The sequence below is a fragment of the Hirundo rustica genome, chromosome 9 (assembly GCF_015227805.2).
Source record: "Hirundo rustica isolate bHirRus1 chromosome 9, bHirRus1.pri.v3, whole genome shotgun sequence".
NCBI lineage: Eukaryota > Metazoa > Chordata > Aves > Passeriformes > Hirundinidae > Hirundo > Hirundo rustica.
In genome coordinates, this window is record NC_053458.1 from 19,030,057 (window position 1) to 19,047,519 (window position 17,463).

Sequence of the window (17,463 nt, forward strand, 5' to 3'; positions counted from 1 at the left end):
CATGGCGGCGCGGGGGCCGTCGGGAGCGGCGATGGCGGCGCCGGGGCCGGAGCCGGAGCCGGGGCGCTGCGCGCACTTCGTGCTGAGGAAGCGGCGCTTCTGCAGGATGGTGCCGGCGCCCGGCAGGCGCTTCTGTGGGGAGCACGGGCACGAGGAGGTGCAGGGACCCTTCCCGGCCGGGAGGAGCGCGGGCGGGCGGGCTCGGGGTGGCCCCGTTGTGTGTGGCGGCACGGGTGGGAGCGGCAGCGCCTGTGCCTTCCGTGCAGCCTCCGTGTGCCGGGCACCCGCTTCAGGCCAGCAGGAGCGCTGCCCTTGCGTTAGGGGTTTATTCTTCTAGGATCCGGTCGAGTGTTGAGCTCTCGTCTCAGTTTCCCCGTTCCGGTTAACTCACCTATTCTGAATAGATGTTTTATGAAGCTGATGCCCCTCAACAGCTTCTTCAAAACACAACACTGAATGCATGCTGAAGTGTTTTCTAAAACTTTTCTAACTAGGAACAAAATGACAGAAAAAGAATTCCGTGCCCTCTTGATCCGAAACAGTGAGTATATGTAAATGCTTTTCACGTTCTTTGTCAGTATTCACATGATCCTTACTTTTCTCTCCATTTGGCTTTTAGCACGGTGTATGAAGACCAACTGCAAAAGCATTTAAAAAAATGTAACTCAAGAGAGAAGCCGAAGCCCGTAAGTTCAGTGTAGTTTCAGCACTTCCTCTGGGATTTAAGGCCTTAAACGTTACAGCCCTGCAGAGAAGTTTCTGTGCTGACAGCAGCTGCGAGCTGCAGGGCAGCAGTTCCAGCAAAGCACTACTTAAGGCAGCCTGGAAGCTCTGTTAGTACTTGGTGAAATGCAACTCAGATTCCAGTCCCGTATTCTCTGCCCCTTCCCATGGTAATTTGGTACACTTTTTCAGTTCCTGGTTAGAAATAAAAATGTTGAATTCATTTTTCTCAGAAATGCACCCAGGGAACAGGCTCTCACTCTGCCTTTCATTTCAGAGGCTGGGTGAGAGCTTGTCCTGGGAAAGCAAAACCTGCAGGGAGGCTCTGGGTATTCCAGCCAAATGCCCACTGCAGTCCGGCTGGCAGTGAGGCATGGAACGCTTGGCTGGCAGCTGCTGAGGGAAGGAACAGGACAAGTGTTTAAATAGCTCTTCCAAGAAAGCAGAGGATGGCTTCTTTATGGCCTGCCTTCTCTGCCTTATTAGAATTGCACCTTTAATATTCCCTGGGAAACCTGAAAATGGTCTCTGGAATCTGTCTAGTAAGCACTTGACTGCTTAACTCTCATGAACATGTTAAATCTTGTAAGACTGTCAGAAGAGTCACTTCTGGCTGGGATTCAGGATCAGACTATAGGAAGAAAAATTACTTGGAAGCTCTTACTTTGCAGTGGATTCCTATTGCTACATACTTTACCATAAGAACATGGAAGAATTTAGCTATTTGCTTCCTGGTAATTAACTGAATCAATTTATTTTCTTCTGTTTTTTTTTAAAGGTCTACTTTGTTCAAGATATTAATGCTGGTTTAAAAGATGTAGCAGAAATACCAGAAAAACAGGTGAGTACGTTACTTCGTTTTGGGTTCAGTCCTTACATTACATGTTGCAATTTATGACTACAAAGATACAGAAAATTTCAAAGGTCTCGTATTTATTGGTGTCACTTTCTTTTTCCTTAAAAAGGTTCCTCTATCTTCTCTATCTATTGAAGAGCTACAGAACTTGATAATTAAGTTGAAAAAAGCAAGTAATGGTGAGCTTAATACTAAATACTTAAGATGTTTTAAATCAAATTGATTAAATATTTCATTGTTATTTTTGTTGTTAGATACCTGTAGAAATATGAGATAGGTGTCATAAAATGCATCTGAAATAATTATCAGGCAGGCCTCCAATAGCTGAGTTTTACTCCAAAAATAAACGAGATTTAAAGAATGATATAACTCCAATCCTGTGCTCCATTCCTTTTGTTTTTCTTTTTCTCCCCTCTCAGATATCACTACAATATCACTACAATCACTACAATTGTTTATAACAATATGGCCCTGTTATAAACATATGATGATAGAATTGTGCTCCCAGCAGACTGTTTTATTAGTGCTACAAACAGAGCTCACGTCATGATTGTAATAATGTGTGTTACAAACTGGGAACTCTTGGAAGTTCAAAAGCTGTACCTAAAAGTTTTGCATTTGCCTCCAGGCCTGGAACTTCATCTTAAGGAACAAATACTGTCCCACCAGGCTTTACAAGAAGCCTTAAATGACCCAAAGAATGGGGAATCTGCTTTCAAACACCTGAAACAACAGGTTTGGTCTGATTTACTAATAACTATAGCGGGGTTTAGAGATGGAATCGTGCTGCTGTAAATCTGAGTGACTGGGTGCATAATGGCAGTTGCTTCCTGCAGAGGAAATCTGATATGGTAAAACAGGAGATCTAATCCCTTTCCTCTGTACACACATCATCTTTTCCTTGATCCCTCACTGAAAGGAAGGATTACAAAAGCCTTCTGCAGTTTGTTGAAGGAATAATTTTTCTCTAAGGCATTACAAAACACAGGGTATATATTTTCTTGGTTCGCAAATAATCTTTTGATGTTTGTAGGCTTCTATTTTAGGTAACATGGAAAAATTGCATTTACTTGGTCCAGGAAGGTGTTTTGTTGAGTTTGGAGCTGGGCGAGGAAAGCTGTCTCATTGGGTTGATATTGCCTTGGAGAATGTTGAAAGTGTTCAGTTTCTGCTTGTGGAAAGGGCAACCACAAGATTCAAGGTAAGAGGATATTGTTACATTAATAAAGTATAATTTTTAAATCATTGCCATTGAACCTGTATTTTTTTTTTATCCTCAGTAAATTTAAATTTTGCAAGGCATACATTCCATACTTTACCAATAGCAAATTTATTAGAAAAAAAAATCCTCATGCTTCATGTTGGAAATTCACAGATGTCCACAAGAAAAAAGTGTGACATTAATACCTGGAGCAGAATTATGATTATTATTGGCCTATGTAATCTCTTGTTCTGTTTAAACAGGTGGATGGAAAACACAAAAGGAGAGATTCTATATTTGAGAGGCTTCAAATAGACATTCAGCACTTATGTTTAAGTAAGTTCCTTCTTGGCCTGTGTCATTCTGAAATAGAAGCTTTTTAAATTTTGAATTGGGGTTCCAGTCAGTTTGTGTATTACATGCTTAAATGTGCTTGGGTTCTGAAGATTATTCTCAGTGGTTGCTTGGACACGTTGATGCTGTGTGTATACACATATATATATACACAGGCATGTGTGAATATACACAGAGACACATATACAAATGGAGTTTTAAAGTCTTCTGCTTTTTATACACTCATAGGACATCATTACAGGTGAGAAGTACCAAAACAAATACATTTTGAAGTTTTTTCAGCACTTGCAGAATTAAACACGTTTGCATTGTTTATGTGTAGAATTAAGCAAGTGATGCACCATCAATGCTACAGAATTTGTGGGAGCACCTGTCAGCAGGAGATGCATTAATGTCACATTTACCTTTCACAGGCAGTATAGAAAGGCTGAAATGGTTAAATGTGCTTCCCAGCCACAGCACCCTATGCTTTTCATTTGTCTTAACAAAAGACTCCTTCCTTTGAATAGCTTATAACTGAATGTGCCAATCACTGTATTTTTAGTGGTGGCAAACATTTCTTTCTAAGTGTGCTGAAATTATATAATTCAGAAAAAACCCAGAGGTGCTGGGGTAGTTGTGGATTGGATGGGAATTGGTTGGTTTTTTTTTCCCTCCAGATAAGGTACCTGTTTTGGAGAAGAAAAAACTACCAGTGGTAGGAATTGGGAAGCATTTGTGTGGTGCTGCGACAGGTATGAATTACAGATGTGTGAACTGCAGAAAGGCAGGATACTAAACCTTACTCTCGGAATGGACTGATCTTCCAAACTGTCCTGTTAAGCTGTTTTGCCCTCTAGCCCTTGGTTGGTGTACCCAGTAATTAACAGTAATTAGTAGATGTAAGGATATTTTAGGCAGAAGTGAAGCCCTTCTTGGCTTTAATAGGTTAGAACAGAGAATAGTGTGTGGTGGAACTAGTCATGTATTTGAGAGTACTTTTTTTAGCACAGTTGCCTCTTCTTAGAAAGAAAATTGCTTCAAAGTTTTTATTGGCTGCCTGAGTAATATATCCCATACACAAATAAGATTGTGTTTCTGTCCTGATAATACAGATTTTCTAATGTTACACGGCTGCTATGTAGAGAAAGTCAGCTCAAATATGCCACCTTTAGAGGTTGCGTGACAAAGATGACACAGTTAAGCATTTAAGAAGTACATGTGCAAATTAAATAGATTGTGTCTTAGATATCAAACTTTTAGAGCAAATACTTGTGTGTTTTAGAGGGGGAGATTCTCCTACAATATGCCAATTTGTTAACTAAACTATCTTAAATTTACTTTTGCAGAACAAGTATTTCAGAGGATAAGCTCTTAGAAGCCTCATGGAAACCACATTTAGGTTTTCAAAGCAAGTTTTTAATTTTAAGTTATTGCTGAACTTGCTTTCTGGCTTAGTTTGTGATGCGTAATTTGATGTTTCTTTGTGGGAAGCACATTCCCAACCATGATAGAGCCTGTATAAATAATGACATGGTGTTCATGGATGTTTTTTGTTGGGGGGATGTATTTATTCGTTCCCAGATCTTGCTTTGAGATGCTTGGTTGAAAGTTACACCATCTGCTGTGATGAAGAAGATGAAGAGCCTGCACCAAAACGCTGCAGGGCTGATCAGACAGAGGTGGCTCCTCACAAATCTGCTGGTAATGAAAGCACCACAGATGCCCACAAGCCTGTAGCTGGAATTGTTATTGCTCTGTGTTGCCATCACAAGTGTGACTGGACACATTATGTGGGCAGAGATTTCTTTAAATCAGTAGGACTGGGACCAGTAGAATTCCATTATTTTCAGAGAATGAGTAGTTGGGCCACTTGTGGCATGCAGGAAACCACAAGCAAAGCTTCTACAAGTGAAGACACTGAAGATCAAACTAATGACACAGAAGAACACGAGCAAACGCTCAGCAGGACAGAGAGTAGTTCTGATACTTTACAAGGGTACGTGCATTTTTTTCCTAGCATATGGACTCCAGCAGAAAAGCTATGTATAGTGGCACATTAAATTGTTTTGGGTCCTCCAAAGGACTCATTTTGTAGAAACATTTAATTACTAAACTTACAGAAGTATTTTACTTTAAAAATACAATTTTCATGGACGTACATTTCAAAATATTTCAGCAGTCATGCTTGCCTGACTGAAATGAACTTACACGGATTTTGGTAGTTTTTCTAAGCTTAACTACTAATGTTAATTACCAAAACTATTTTCTGACAGCTGTTCATTCCTTCCTTTCTCTGGAACTAGGCTCCTGAGTGCTGAGGAACGAAAGGAGATCGGTTGCCTCTGTAAACGGCTGATCGATCACGGACGGATTGAGTATTTACAGCAACAAGGATACGAGGCTGCACTGCAGTATTATACTGAGTCTGCTGTATCCTTGGAGAATGTCCTGTTGACAGCTGTCCCAAAGCCTTCTTTGACACCAGAGCCAACTATATGATAGGAGATAATTTGGAATTGGTAGGGGAAAAAAACCAAACTCTGTAAAACTCATCTGGGTTTTTTTTTAAAAAGCTAATTCATTTCTTACAAAAAAACACCCCTTTTATCATCTTTCCTATACCCAGGAAAAGGTCTCGTATTTTCCAGTTTCACTGGGAATTACAGATATGCCAACCAGATCTCATCAGTGAAAAAATAAAAACCCTAAGAAAATTTGAAACCTGTTGTAGCCTCTTTGCTGTGAAGAAGTGTGCTTGATATTTTCTTCATTCACAGTTACATTCTTTATTCATTAGGATTCATGGCAGGGGGAGAACCAGAAGTACAACTTTCCACATTTCCTGAAAGACAATAGATTAAAATAAGAGAAGTTGACACACTTTATTTTCACTTTGAAGTTCAGAATAGCTTTGTATTTCCTCTTAAAATATTTAAGTGGGCCTAAGTACTTTCATCAGCCTGTGCTAGGGAGTCTGTTCAGAAAGAAAACTTATGTCTAATGTGTCATCTTGGTATATTTTTGCTAATTTGATTATTCATTCAGGAAATATTGATAAGAAAAAAGCTGGCTTACTGTTCTAAATCAAAAGCATTTCATTCTGTTTTTTAAGCCTTCACAAAACACAGAATGAAGATCAGAGAGAACATTCAATATCTGCAGTGTTCTCTGCAAGTAACAGCTGCCAACTGCACACCTGTTCAAAAGTGCTTCTTTGGGTCTCTTACTGCAACATTAGAACTGTTATTCTGGAGACTATGAAGAGCAAATTTTTGTCATGTTTTAGAAATGGAATGAAACTGGGGGTGTTTTGTTTAAGTGACTATTTCATGTCAGAGAAAGCAAGTTGTGAGAAACATCTATTTATCTGGTGTTGATAGTTCATTGCTAAAAGGTGAATGTTGGGAACATAGCTTTTGTCCCTTAATCTTCCTCTGGAAGTACCATCTGGATAACACCCAAAAAACAGGAAAAAGTTGAGCTTCATGAATTAAAGGATGCTAGAAGACCTTCACTCTGTAAACTGATTAAATTGCAAATACAAAAAACAGTCATCAGCTTTTAGTTATCCTTGGTGTAGGTAACTCAGGCACATTTATTACAGTGCTCCATGTATGTTCCTGCCAGAATCTATGCTGTTTCGAGGGAGACCTTAGCGTGCCAACTCCTGTTGAAAGGTGCCCCTGCCCTCAGCAAAAGGCTGTTGACAGAGTTTTTGGAAAGCATTACTTATTTATTAAGAAAGTTATTCATGTTTCATTTCTATACATATCCTAGGTTTTATTTGTCTTCCTCACTGTATTGTGGAGAGATGAGAACTGATAAAAAAGCCATGCCTGTTTTCTTGAGTGACTCCTGGATATACACATGCATGAAATCAATGCCAAACATTTCTTGTTGCTCCTCCTCGTCTGTGTTCTCACATGGAGGGAGTGTTACCTCTAGCTCCAGTGGGTTGTCTCTGAAGTTGACAAATCTAGGAATTCACCAGAAAAGGTTACTCTTGCAGTAAGTTTTGACCAGAGAAAAGAATTCTTTGGAAACTGAATTAAGATTTCTCAAACACATTTTTAAGCAAAAGGAAATTAAGTTCTTATTACACTAAACTCACCACTCTATCAGCAGTATTAAGAGAAAGTAAGCTGAGAGGATGCTTTATAACAGTAACTGGTTGTGGTGAGAAAAAACATCGTGGTCCTCAGCATTTTGTCTTCGGTTTCTGACCCCACTGTCAGATGTATTGAGCTTTCACAAACAGGTGAGTGGATGAGAACAGGGCAAGTGGCTCCTCCCAGCTTTGCAAGGCAGCTGCCAGTCCTGTCTCTATTCCTGGGCCATCCTTGGGCCCATGCTTGTACGTATTTAGTTAAGGAGGTGCTTGCAGAAGAGCTGAGAACAGGAATTGTCTTTTTGGGCTAGGCATGGTTTATGCAGACTAGCATCCTTCTCTAAAATGGCCAACATCCAGTAATCCAAATGAAAATGCTGACAACAGGAAAGTTTCTGTCATGGTATCCTAAGGAGTAGTTTGAATTCTGCCAACTAAGAATTTATATTTTTTATATCAAGTACATGAGAGTTTCATCCACATCCTTAAACCTAATCACTTTTGTTTAATTCTGAATGCTTGATTTCTCAATGGCAAGGTTCTACTTTCTGTCATTTTTATGCCTGCGAGCTCTTGCCTCTAGAGAGTGATACAAAAGGGCAAATACAGGGGGAGGGCTATGAAATGAGAAATGTATTATAGTCTACTTTTCCATGTGGGACTGTAGCTATCATAATTTACTTCTTTAGCTAAGTTTCACTACGCAAAGCTTGAATGGTCAGATCCTTAATTGTAAATATGTTGATTTATTGTGTGCACCTGTACAACTGTGGTAATGCCTTTTACTATTCCTTGCTATCACTCTATGATACACAACTCAAGGGAGGCTTTAAAAAATATTTTCTAGTATTTTCATTTATATATCTAGTGCTTTTTCTTACCTCAGATTTGTCATGTCCTTCATACAAGCTGGAATACTCTTAAGTTTGTTGTTGCTAAGAACAAGAGTACTAAGATTTTTCATATTACCAATGGTTTCTGGCAAAGCGTTTATTTCATTCCTTTGGAGCCATAAAGTGTGGAGGTTTTCCATTCTGAAAAATAGGTATTTTTGCAATAAATCAAGATTTAGGAAATTAATCTTATCAGTCATTACTATAAAGTAATTTTGCAGCCTCAAAAAGGACTCATAATGCAACAAGTCTCAAAAGAAACCCATATCCAGGGGGGGTAAGATAATCACTCTCTATTGAAAAATGTCATTGACAATAAATATTTGACCTTATAGTTGATACTGAATTTATTGTTAATTGAGTGGATTATTCCAGCTTATCCAAAACATCACATTAGGGCTGATAAAATCTTGACTTTGGAATGAGGTTAACATAACAATTATCTTTTGAAGTAGTATTTATTAATTAGAATTTCAGTAGGATGAGCTTTGAGCTCTATTTACCTGTCAATTGCATCAGGAAGCTCCTGGAGTTTGTTTCCCCCCATGTCTAACCACTCGAGACTCGGCATGTTGAGGAGAGCTGAAGGGATGGCAGTGAACTGATTCATGCACAGATCTATGTGTGACAGCTTCTTTAAGTCACTGAGCTGAAAAGAAGGGGAGATTTAATGCAACTTTGTGTAGCTGTTGCAGCAGTGCAGCAGTAATCTAATAATGTTGAAAAACATTACAACGTATTTTGGAGGCAGTAGCACAGAACAGTTTTGAGTTCCAATAGCTGCTAGTACCTAACAATAACAGTTTTGCCTGGAAGATAGATAGGTTGGGAACTGATAAGGCAGCAGAACTTTACCTCCCACCCAGGCAGCAAGTGCCCTAACTAAAATGCAGATATGCCCCAAGCCTCAAGAGAAAGAATTCTGAAGACAGCACTACCCTGAGTTTTTCATACTCCATGCAATGTGCCATTTTTTGTTAATCAAATATTTAGATGTTTATGTATCAAATTGCATGGACTGTATTTTGGAGTGAACCACAACACCTTCCATGCTGTGAAGTCTACTACCCTGGCAAGACATTCTAAAAATGCAACATGGTATCACAGCACCTAAGTCTCTTGGTGAATCATTCCTTCAGGTGTTTTTGCAATGTTCAAGTGATACAAAGATGCTTTACAGCAGACCTGGTGCAATTGTCTCACAGTGAATGCCACTCAAGTGTACATAACCAAAGCTTCCCGGTGTTCACATCACCACAGCCTCCATAGGACAGAACCATGGATTCTTTACATTACACCCTGCAACCTCTATCCACACAGATTTTGTAAATTCTGGATTTGGGTTAGTAACTGTGTATTTCCATCTGAAGATTCTACATTGGCTGTTGCTATTTGGACTCACTCAATTTTGCAAGGCACTGATTGCTGTCAAATATTGCCAATAAATTAGAACAATTAAATATGGTTACATACTTGTCATCTCTAAGAGACTAATAGTTATAGATGCAGATCTCTCACATTTCAGTCTGTTCAAATTAAAGTTCAATAGTACGTGAATAATTGTTTTCATTCTCTCATAATTGTTTTCAACATTTGAGAACAACAATTGTTCACCTCTGCACAGGCAGAGAGTTGTATAAATCACACAATCCCTTTTCAGACCTAGCTGTTCTGATAAAAATGCTTACAGCTGTGTCCTGGCATGTGGTATGAATTTGTACTCTCAGCCATAAAAGGGAACTTCTCTGTGCTAAGGCATTGGACCCTTAGTGGGGTAAATCAGTGATGATATCCAGCTCAAACAAATTGATATGGAGTGTGTCACTGCTCTCTATGTATTGCCAAGCCATTTATCTGGCCAAAATAAAGACTGGCTCCTTCAGCTACTCTGGTGTGTGTATGTGCTTCTCATGCAGCTTCAGTTTGACCAGGCATAGAAAGGTTGTTCACATCAGTGTTTCTGTGAAGTACTGTGAAATCACAGCATCACAGCAAATCTGAAGACAGAAATACAACACGTAACGATAATTGGCTTTGGATAAATCAAAAGATGCATGAAATAAAACTAAACTGTCAAAACCTGAGGAGGAAGATCACAGATACTTCTGTTGACAGCCAGTTCCAATCTTTCCAGACTGATGCAGTTACTTATTTCCTTAGGAACAGATTTTATTCTATTGTAACTGAGAAGCAGCTCTTGGAGGCTGGTCAGCTGGCCTGCAGAGAGCACAAATGAGAAATGTTCATGTTTATTCTCCTTGAGGCACAATATTACTTGTTTTGTCTTATCCTTTTACTGTTACATAAATGTTCTGTGTTCTCACAAAACAAAACAAAAAGAAATCACTGAACTGCACATAACAGTGCTTTAGGACTCTGTAGTACAGGACTGCCCTCTAGTTGAGTGCTTCAAGGAAAAACCCCAAACCAAAAAATTCTGACTAGGCTACTCATGCTGTGGACTGAGAGCACAAAGTCTGGTTTTCAGTATCACTTTGCTAGCTGCATTCTGATGTCTAGTCCCTGCTGTGCAAACAGGTCCTCTTTTTGTCATGGGGAGCTTACCTAGCTCTTCCATCCAGCCCCATTTTTAGTGAATAGGGAATCTATGGTTTGGAGATCTCTATCTCACTGTCAGATTTAAATCATCTGTTTTCTTACTACCCAATAGGATTATCAGACAGGCAAAGGGCACAAAAAGGGTACATTTGTGCAAGACCAATTTTCTTAGAAAAGCAGCTTAAAATAAAAGAAAGCACACTCACCGATTTCTTTAGGTACATTTTCAATGGAGTTCCGGGACAGATCCAGAACAACAAGGTTGTGAAATCTTCCAATAAACTGAGGAATTTTCTGCAAATTAGTTCTGTGAAGCTGCCATTCCTGGAGATGGATTAGCTTCAATAAGCAGGAAGGTAATGTCTACAACAAGAAATACAAACCAGAATAAATTCAGCTTAGAATACAGGCTGAGGCAGAAGTTTTGTTTGAAACACTAACAGCCTGTCCTTTTTCTTAAGCTATACTGTAATATGTAGGTTACAAAATGAATCCTGATTACTGTTTTCTAAAATATGCTAGAAATAGCAAGCATAACTGATACAATTTTAATCGTATTAGGAATTAATTTAATAAGCATTAGGAAAGGTTTACATTTTATAAAGGTTTACATTAATGTATTAGGAAAAGGTTCTTCCCCCGGGGTGGGGTGCGGAACTGGAACAGCTCCCCAGGGCTGTGGTCACAGCACCAGCCTGACAGAGTTCAAGAAGTGTTTGGACAATGCTCTCAGGCACAGGCTGTGACTCGTGGGGATGCTGCTGTGCAAAGCTAGGAGTTCAAGTCAATGAACTCAGCATATTCCATGATTGCATGATCCTGAAGTGAACACCTGTGTGGGTTGTCATTCTGATCACAGATTTAACCTGCCCACTTGTGAATCCCAGGATTTAGATTTCTGCACTACTGTCATTGAGAAGTTTCAGGCTTGTTTTTGTTTCTTTCTTTCTTTTTTAAAAAAGTTCAATGTAACTGAAGATGAAACTGCTCTATATAGATATTTGCACCTAGAGCAAGATCTAAATTCTATTTCCTATTCTGTCAATAAAAACTAAGCAGCTGAGAGATAAAAAAACCCCACAGTGTCTATATGCAAAGAGTTCTGAACAAGGACCACTGGCCTGCAGACCACCGGGGTATGGCTGGGTCTGGTTGTCACCTTCTCACTGGCCTCAACTCAAACTAATGCTCATCACTTTCTGCTCTGGGCATTTCTGCATGGCTCAGAGCACTGCTGGCCTTCACTCTGCCAGCATTAACAGCAGATTACCCCTGGGCATGAGAAACAACAATAACAGTGTTCTGGGAATCTACTGGCTCATTTTCACTCTGAGACAACAAACAATAAGAAAAACCTTCATGCACCCAAACACAGAGGGGTTTCACCTTGATACATTTCAGTAGTTCTGGTGTGTGAATGTTAAATGAGAATTTACATAATGAAAAATTTATGCTTTGCAGTGTAAATAATTTCTAATGCAGAAAAGCCTTTTGGGCTTTCATTTTGGAGAGTAATGCTTGATATTCAGGAATAAAAAACACCCAGCTTGCTTTTACACTCACAACAGTGTGTCTCAATTCACTGTTAGCAATGCACAGTGAGTAGATAATAGAACAAATATAGTACCACAGTTAGTGTAAAGTTGTAAATAGTAGTTTTCTAATGCATCGGTCATTCAATACAAGCAGCATTTATTCCTATCAACACTACCTTCCATTCTTCTTCCTCTATCCTTAAAATTGCTCTTCCACCTTCATTAATAACTTTTTCTTTGAGTTTTGCTAAAGCAGCTCTCTCCTCCCAGAGAAGCAGTAGCCTACAAGGGAAAGAAGATCTGCCAGTGGTGCCACAATGAATACAGCCAATAATTACTATCCTATCTATTTTCTGGGAAAAGACAGTTGCCTTGTTGTCAAATAACATTAATTATATCTGGATGTTAATATACTATCAGCTGGAGAGAAGACAAGCCCTTAATGTTCGGCTGTACTAATTTATAGGAATTCTATTTTACAGTTCTTCACATTTACATTCAGAAGGAAGACATAATTCACTTTCAACATGTTACATCAGGGCCACTGAATATAACCTCTTGTGGAATTAAGTTCCAAAGCATATTTTGAAGCAGTCTCCTAAAATGAAAGCCTTCCATTCCACTACACTATAGTGCACATTCCACTGCACTATAAGTGCAAGAAAATAGGTCAATCAGCTTCTTTTAGCTTGATTTCCAAAGGGGACCTAAACAAGAATCATGACAAGGTCTTTCCTGCTGTTTTTACTCTCCATGAGTAACTTTTGAATTTGTTGTTCCATTTCAAACACATCTGGTAAATTAGGAGTACCAAAAATAGAATCCTACATTTCTTAAAATTTCATAAAATTGCTGGCCAGACAGAAGACCAAGCAAACTTGTTAATACCTCAATGGAGAAGAAAGCATAACAAATCTTCACAGGTTAGAATATTTACAGAGCAGAGGATTTTAGTATCTGAGTTCAGGGGATTTAGTCTATATACTAATATTTTTATCACAGACACTAGATAAATTGTAACCACTGGGAATCCTGCTGGAGGAACAACTAAAGAATGAGAGTCTGCATGAGTTTGAAGGAACCAATTACAGTCTTCTGAAATGTAACATATGGTCTCTAGCTTTTCACATGCTTGAAGAGCTACAATTTACCTACCTTCCTGCAGACCTCTGCCTGAATTCCTTTTCTTTCTGTAATTCTTCATTTATCTTGTGTATTCTCACTTCCCAGAGTGTCTTCACAGCAGTGAATGTTCCCAGGCACACTGCAGTTTCAGCCATGACCCCTTACATGTTCAGATTTGCTTGCAGGGATCTGACTGAATTTCAGGCTCAATGCACCACTTCAGGTATGGGTTACCACATGGGGACAGTCATGTGAAAACGAAAATATTGCAATACTCACTTCATTATATTATCAAATTAATGTAAAGAACTGACAGGATTTTATCAACTGCTTTCTCTTTATAAAAATAGATAATGGCATCTAGTCAAATTTTATTATAATAAGAAATGCTATTTTTGCAGTCTCTGCATTCTTATTTAGGGAACAGCTGCTTCTCACAGCTCCTTCCAATGGTAGGCTAAGTATTGACCATAACTATTAAATGCAGACTGGAGCATTCATTCCCATCCCAGGAAGAAATTGGGCTGTTACTTGCAATTTAAGGCAGATCAATTCTGATAGCTGCATTCTGGCACATACCTGATATAAATACTTGTCACTAAAGGAGTTGTGCACTATACAAAAACGGAAGTGTTCCTGGAAATTAATTAGTATCTTTTATGTGCATTCATTTTCTTCATAGCTTAACTCATTACAGTGTATTTTACAGTTACTAATGCATTGCTTTGGGGAAAATGCATTTAAATCCTTCTGATTTCTCTTTGAATGTTTTTGTATCCCTACTGAGTATCAGAATTCACATTTAAAATTCAATTCAGTCGAAAATTTTGAAGTTATCTATCCTTTAGTGAGATAATTAATACATATTGTTCTGAAGAGAAGCAAAATAGGATACTCACTCATCCTAATCAGTGCATCCCTCTAAAAATCATTCTTATTGCCATTACTGGAGCCAAGATACTGATATCCAGATAAGCTGGCAGGGCTAAACTTCATGCTCTGAACACTGATGATCTCAGTGCTCCCTTTCTAACTTTTTACTGATTCTTGTAGTGGCAAGTAAAAAAAAAAAAAATCCTATTGATGCCTCAAACTAAAAAAAAAAAAAAAAAAAAAAAAAAAAAAAAAAAAAAAAAAAGTAAGGATAACTTTCTTCCAAATAAGCAGGTAGGTAACAACAAAAGGGGAATTTCATGTCTTTTCATACATATATTTCCTTACAATAATTGCTGCAGGTCTGTTTTTAGAACCTATCTTTTCTTTCATATTTTTTCTGTCATAATTTCATGTGTTCTGGATAAGCCACAATTGCTTAGTGACCATTTTTGTGTTCAAACTGTCAACCATTCTATTTTATGTTTACTGTGTCTTTTGCTAACAGAGTTATTTGTAAAGTCTGCTTATACTGAAATTAAGTTAAAATGTGTAGGCAAATAAAATGTAAAACATCAGGATTGCCTCCTGTAGTAAAGACAGCACAAAATCAAATTATAAAGCTTGAATAAAGAAGAATCTAGTCTAATACATTATTATTTATGATTCTTATGTGTTCTCTGTTTGTTAAGGAAAAATGTCAGGATTTGACAACTGACAAAATGGCAACCCCAGCGTGGCACAGTGCAGTCTGGCCTTTGGGTTCCTACACAGGGATTAGATTTTTTCCTGTAAAGAGAGGACTGTATACTTTTTCCCTCCCCAATATAAATGTAATCACATTTACTAGTTTGAAGGATTAGCTTCTCTTTCAGTGGTCATCAGAGTGACTGCCCCTCCCAATCTCCACCCCAATATGCAACAGTAATGCTATGAGTAATGCATGAGGTTTTTGCTCCAGACAGTGAACACAATTCCAATTGCCTGATTTTTTCAATATTAAATTTCTGTTGAGATCAAGTGATTAACTAATCTATCATTTCTTGTTGCTTAGAGACATTTTTTGAATGACAAGCCCTTCTAGGAAGAAAATTGTGCAGAATTAAAATAAATTAATATAAATTGTGCAGAAAAGAGACATTTGTTAATGGTTGTACTACCAAACCAAGTATCATACTATACACAGTCAAACCAATACTTATTTCTAGTAAAGCTTACTCTGGGTAAATCTTTTGCATATTATTCAACAGGTACTGCCTTAGAACCATGAAATATCAATGGACCTAAGTATATGACTCTTTTCAGGATCATTTTGTTATATAACAGGATTCTATGAAAAAGGTCCTGTTCTTAGATCTCATTATTCATCAAGAAAACAAAAACCATAATAATCTTGCCATCACAGCCAACAATTCAGAAGTGAATTCCCAAGCGTGGCTGTAAAACAACTGCAAATTCACTCCCAAGTAATCAGATCTCCCAACAACTTCACCTCCAAGCATCAGAAGGAGTTCAACAACAACTTACCTCAATTATTTGGTGTTTTCAAGGATTTTCTGTGACTCATTGCTTTCTGGACAAGAGCGGAGATAAATTATGGATCTTGTCTGCATTACCAAAGCCATCTAAAACTCTCACTCAGACTCCAATGCAATGTCAGTCTAGTTCTAATTTTAACCTATGCTGAGAATAGAAGGCATCACATGAGGCACTCTTGCAACTCCCCCCAAGCATTTACCACTGTGAAAGTCTTCCCAGTTTGCTGGGTGTGACTGGGCTCCCCTAAACTGGACTCCCCTTATCAGAAATTGTGAACAAGAAGAACAAAGGAATGCTCGTTATGCTACACAATAAGCTTTTTTTGAATTAAAAATTACAATTAGAAATAAAAAAAGGCCAATACTGAATTAAAAATGACTGCTTGCTTTAGTAATGTTTCTCTGCCAGGTAACTTAGCTTCAAAGTGCTATTAAACAGCATCACTGACTAAACAGACTAGAAAAGGTATTACATCACTAAGTATTTTACTCCTTACTTCTGCTCATGCTGAAGAATTCTCTTGCTGAAGAATTTCACTGCAAATTATCAAAGTCCAGACAGAAAGGCAATCTTTACCAGGATGTGTTATTACTCAGGGTTATTACTCACCCCTTTTCATGGTTCCAATCATGAAACATATTTAACATTCTATTTCTTCAAATAGCCCTTGGAGAAGATAAAAGGAAAACAAGTCTGTCAGAATCTTTTTCTTCAATCAAATGGGAAGAGAAAGACAACAATAATCACAGGTGACTATTTGGGGCAGAAGGCATAAAACTGGATAGTTCTGACCAATTGCACTGGAGTATAAAATGTGAAGATGAAATTTTAAATGTATCCTTAATTTGGCCATAACTCTACCACACAGAACTTTGTAACAAAAAAACCCCCAACCCCTTAATTAGTACAACTAAATACACGAATACCAATACCTACTTAAAAAGACACTAAGTACTTTAGCTTTCAATCTTCTCCTTGTGTAAGTAAAATTATTCTGTCTTAAGCATTTCAAAGTAATTTTATTTCTTTCTTTCATACACTTCTATTTCCTCAATTTATTTTCTCAGTGGTCATCAGATTAAAAAAATGTCCTAAGCCTTTAGACTAAGCCCTTACCACAATGATATACTTGTAGGAAAGCAGACATTAGGCTGTGTTCTTTTGGTAGCCTTGAGTACAGTATGTTCTTTAGGGCAAGAAGAAAGAGTTTGTGTCACCCGTACAGGACTGCCTGCATAAAATTCACAAATAAAAACAATACTTTGTGGCTTTATTTATTTTATTAGGAATAAATAAGTCTGATAAAAATGAAGTAAGTGATAAGCATGATATATTAGTCAAACTTTGCAAGAAATGACCTTTATATAAAAGACCCTTATACCACAATAGAAATATTACTAGCACCTTACATGGATGCGCCACGCTCCCCTTCGTACATTACCAGCTTTCCTCTTATTCAGTCTCAGCATCATGGATAGCAGGGATTCTACCTCTGGTAGCCTGTCTCACATCTCCACAGCTAAATGCAATAGACAACTTTGGTCTACAATTTTGAAGAATGCTCCTGTTTTTGATATATCTAAAAAAAGGAGAAAATGTCCATTTCCTGCATTACAAATTCATTTTTAAGGCTATTAACTGTCTTTTCTTGTGTCTGCGTGAAACTTATGTCTTTAGAAGGTATTTATATCCACCAGTTTTCTTCCTATCTCCCA

At 38.1% G+C, this 17,463-nt stretch overlaps 2 protein-coding genes across 4 annotated transcripts; one reads left to right on the forward strand and one right to left on the reverse strand.

Moving 5' to 3' along the window:
• The first annotated feature begins 1 nt into the window (after position 1).
• On the forward strand, positions 2–5,837 carry TRMT13 (tRNA methyltransferase 13 homolog). The gene is made up of 11 exons (XM_040072492.1): positions 2–157; positions 495–541; positions 620–686; positions 1,502–1,564; positions 1,689–1,758; positions 2,208–2,314; positions 2,613–2,780; positions 3,044–3,116; positions 3,794–3,868; positions 4,698–5,112; positions 5,420–5,837. Exons 1-11 carry the CDS (start codon positions 2–4, stop codon positions 5,613–5,615), a joined length of 1,437 nt encoding a protein of 478 aa, XP_039928426.1. The 3' UTR covers positions 5,616–5,837.
• Positions 2,933–17,270, reverse strand: LRRC39 (leucine rich repeat containing 39). Of its 3 annotated transcripts, XR_005702128.2 has the most exons (12): positions 16,865–17,270; positions 16,358–16,414; positions 15,737–15,892; positions 13,367–13,553; positions 12,388–12,493; positions 10,883–11,039; positions 10,198–10,334; positions 8,621–8,766; positions 8,106–8,258; positions 6,953–7,092; positions 5,839–5,958; positions 2,933–5,607 (listed from the first exon to the last, which is right to left on the reverse strand). XR_005702128.2 is itself a non-coding variant. In XM_040072493.2 (11 exons), exons 4-11 carry the CDS (start codon positions 13,489–13,491, stop codon positions 5,903–5,905), a joined length of 1,020 nt encoding a protein of 339 aa, XP_039928427.1. In that variant the 5' UTR covers positions 13,492–13,553; positions 15,737–15,892; positions 16,358–16,414; positions 16,865–17,270; the 3' UTR covers positions 2,933–5,902. The 3 variants fall into 3 exon arrangements, 2 of the variants coding, with proteins under 2 accessions (XP_039928427.1, XP_039928429.1); XM_040072493.2 differs by having other exon boundaries at positions 2,933–5,958; XM_040072495.2 differs by lacking the exons at positions 15,737–15,892; positions 16,358–16,414; positions 16,865–17,270 and adding an exon at positions 14,236–14,416 and having other exon boundaries at positions 2,933–5,958.
• Between the last annotated feature and the right edge of the window lie 193 nt (positions 17,271–17,463).

Bases quoted from the DNA above. Each gene is read 5' to 3' on its own strand.
- TRMT13 (XM_040072492.1), top strand. From the start codon at position 2: ATGGCGGCGCGGGGGCCGTCGGGAGCGGCGATGGCGGCGCCGGGGCCG. The intron at 2,315-2,612 runs GTTTGGTCTGAT...TGATGTTTGTAG, and splicing joins TCAAACACCTGAAACAACAG to GCTTCTATTTTAGGTAACAT. The intron at 5,113-5,419 runs GTACGTGCATTT...CTCTGGAACTAG, and splicing joins AGTTCTGATACTTTACAAGG to GCTCCTGAGTGCTGAGGAAC.
- LRRC39 (XM_040072493.2), bottom strand. From the start codon at position 13,491: ATGGCTGAAACTGCAGTGTGCCTGGGAACATTCACTGCTGTGAAGACA. The intron at 12,494-13,366 runs GTAGGTAAATTG...TTTCCCTTGTAG, and splicing joins AGGCAGAGGTCTGCAGGAAG to GCTACTGCTTCTCTGGGAGG. The intron at 8,767-10,197 runs GTTTTGACAGTT...CCTTCTTTTCAG, and splicing joins TCTGTGATCTTCCTCCTCAG to CTCAGTGACTTAAAGAAGCT.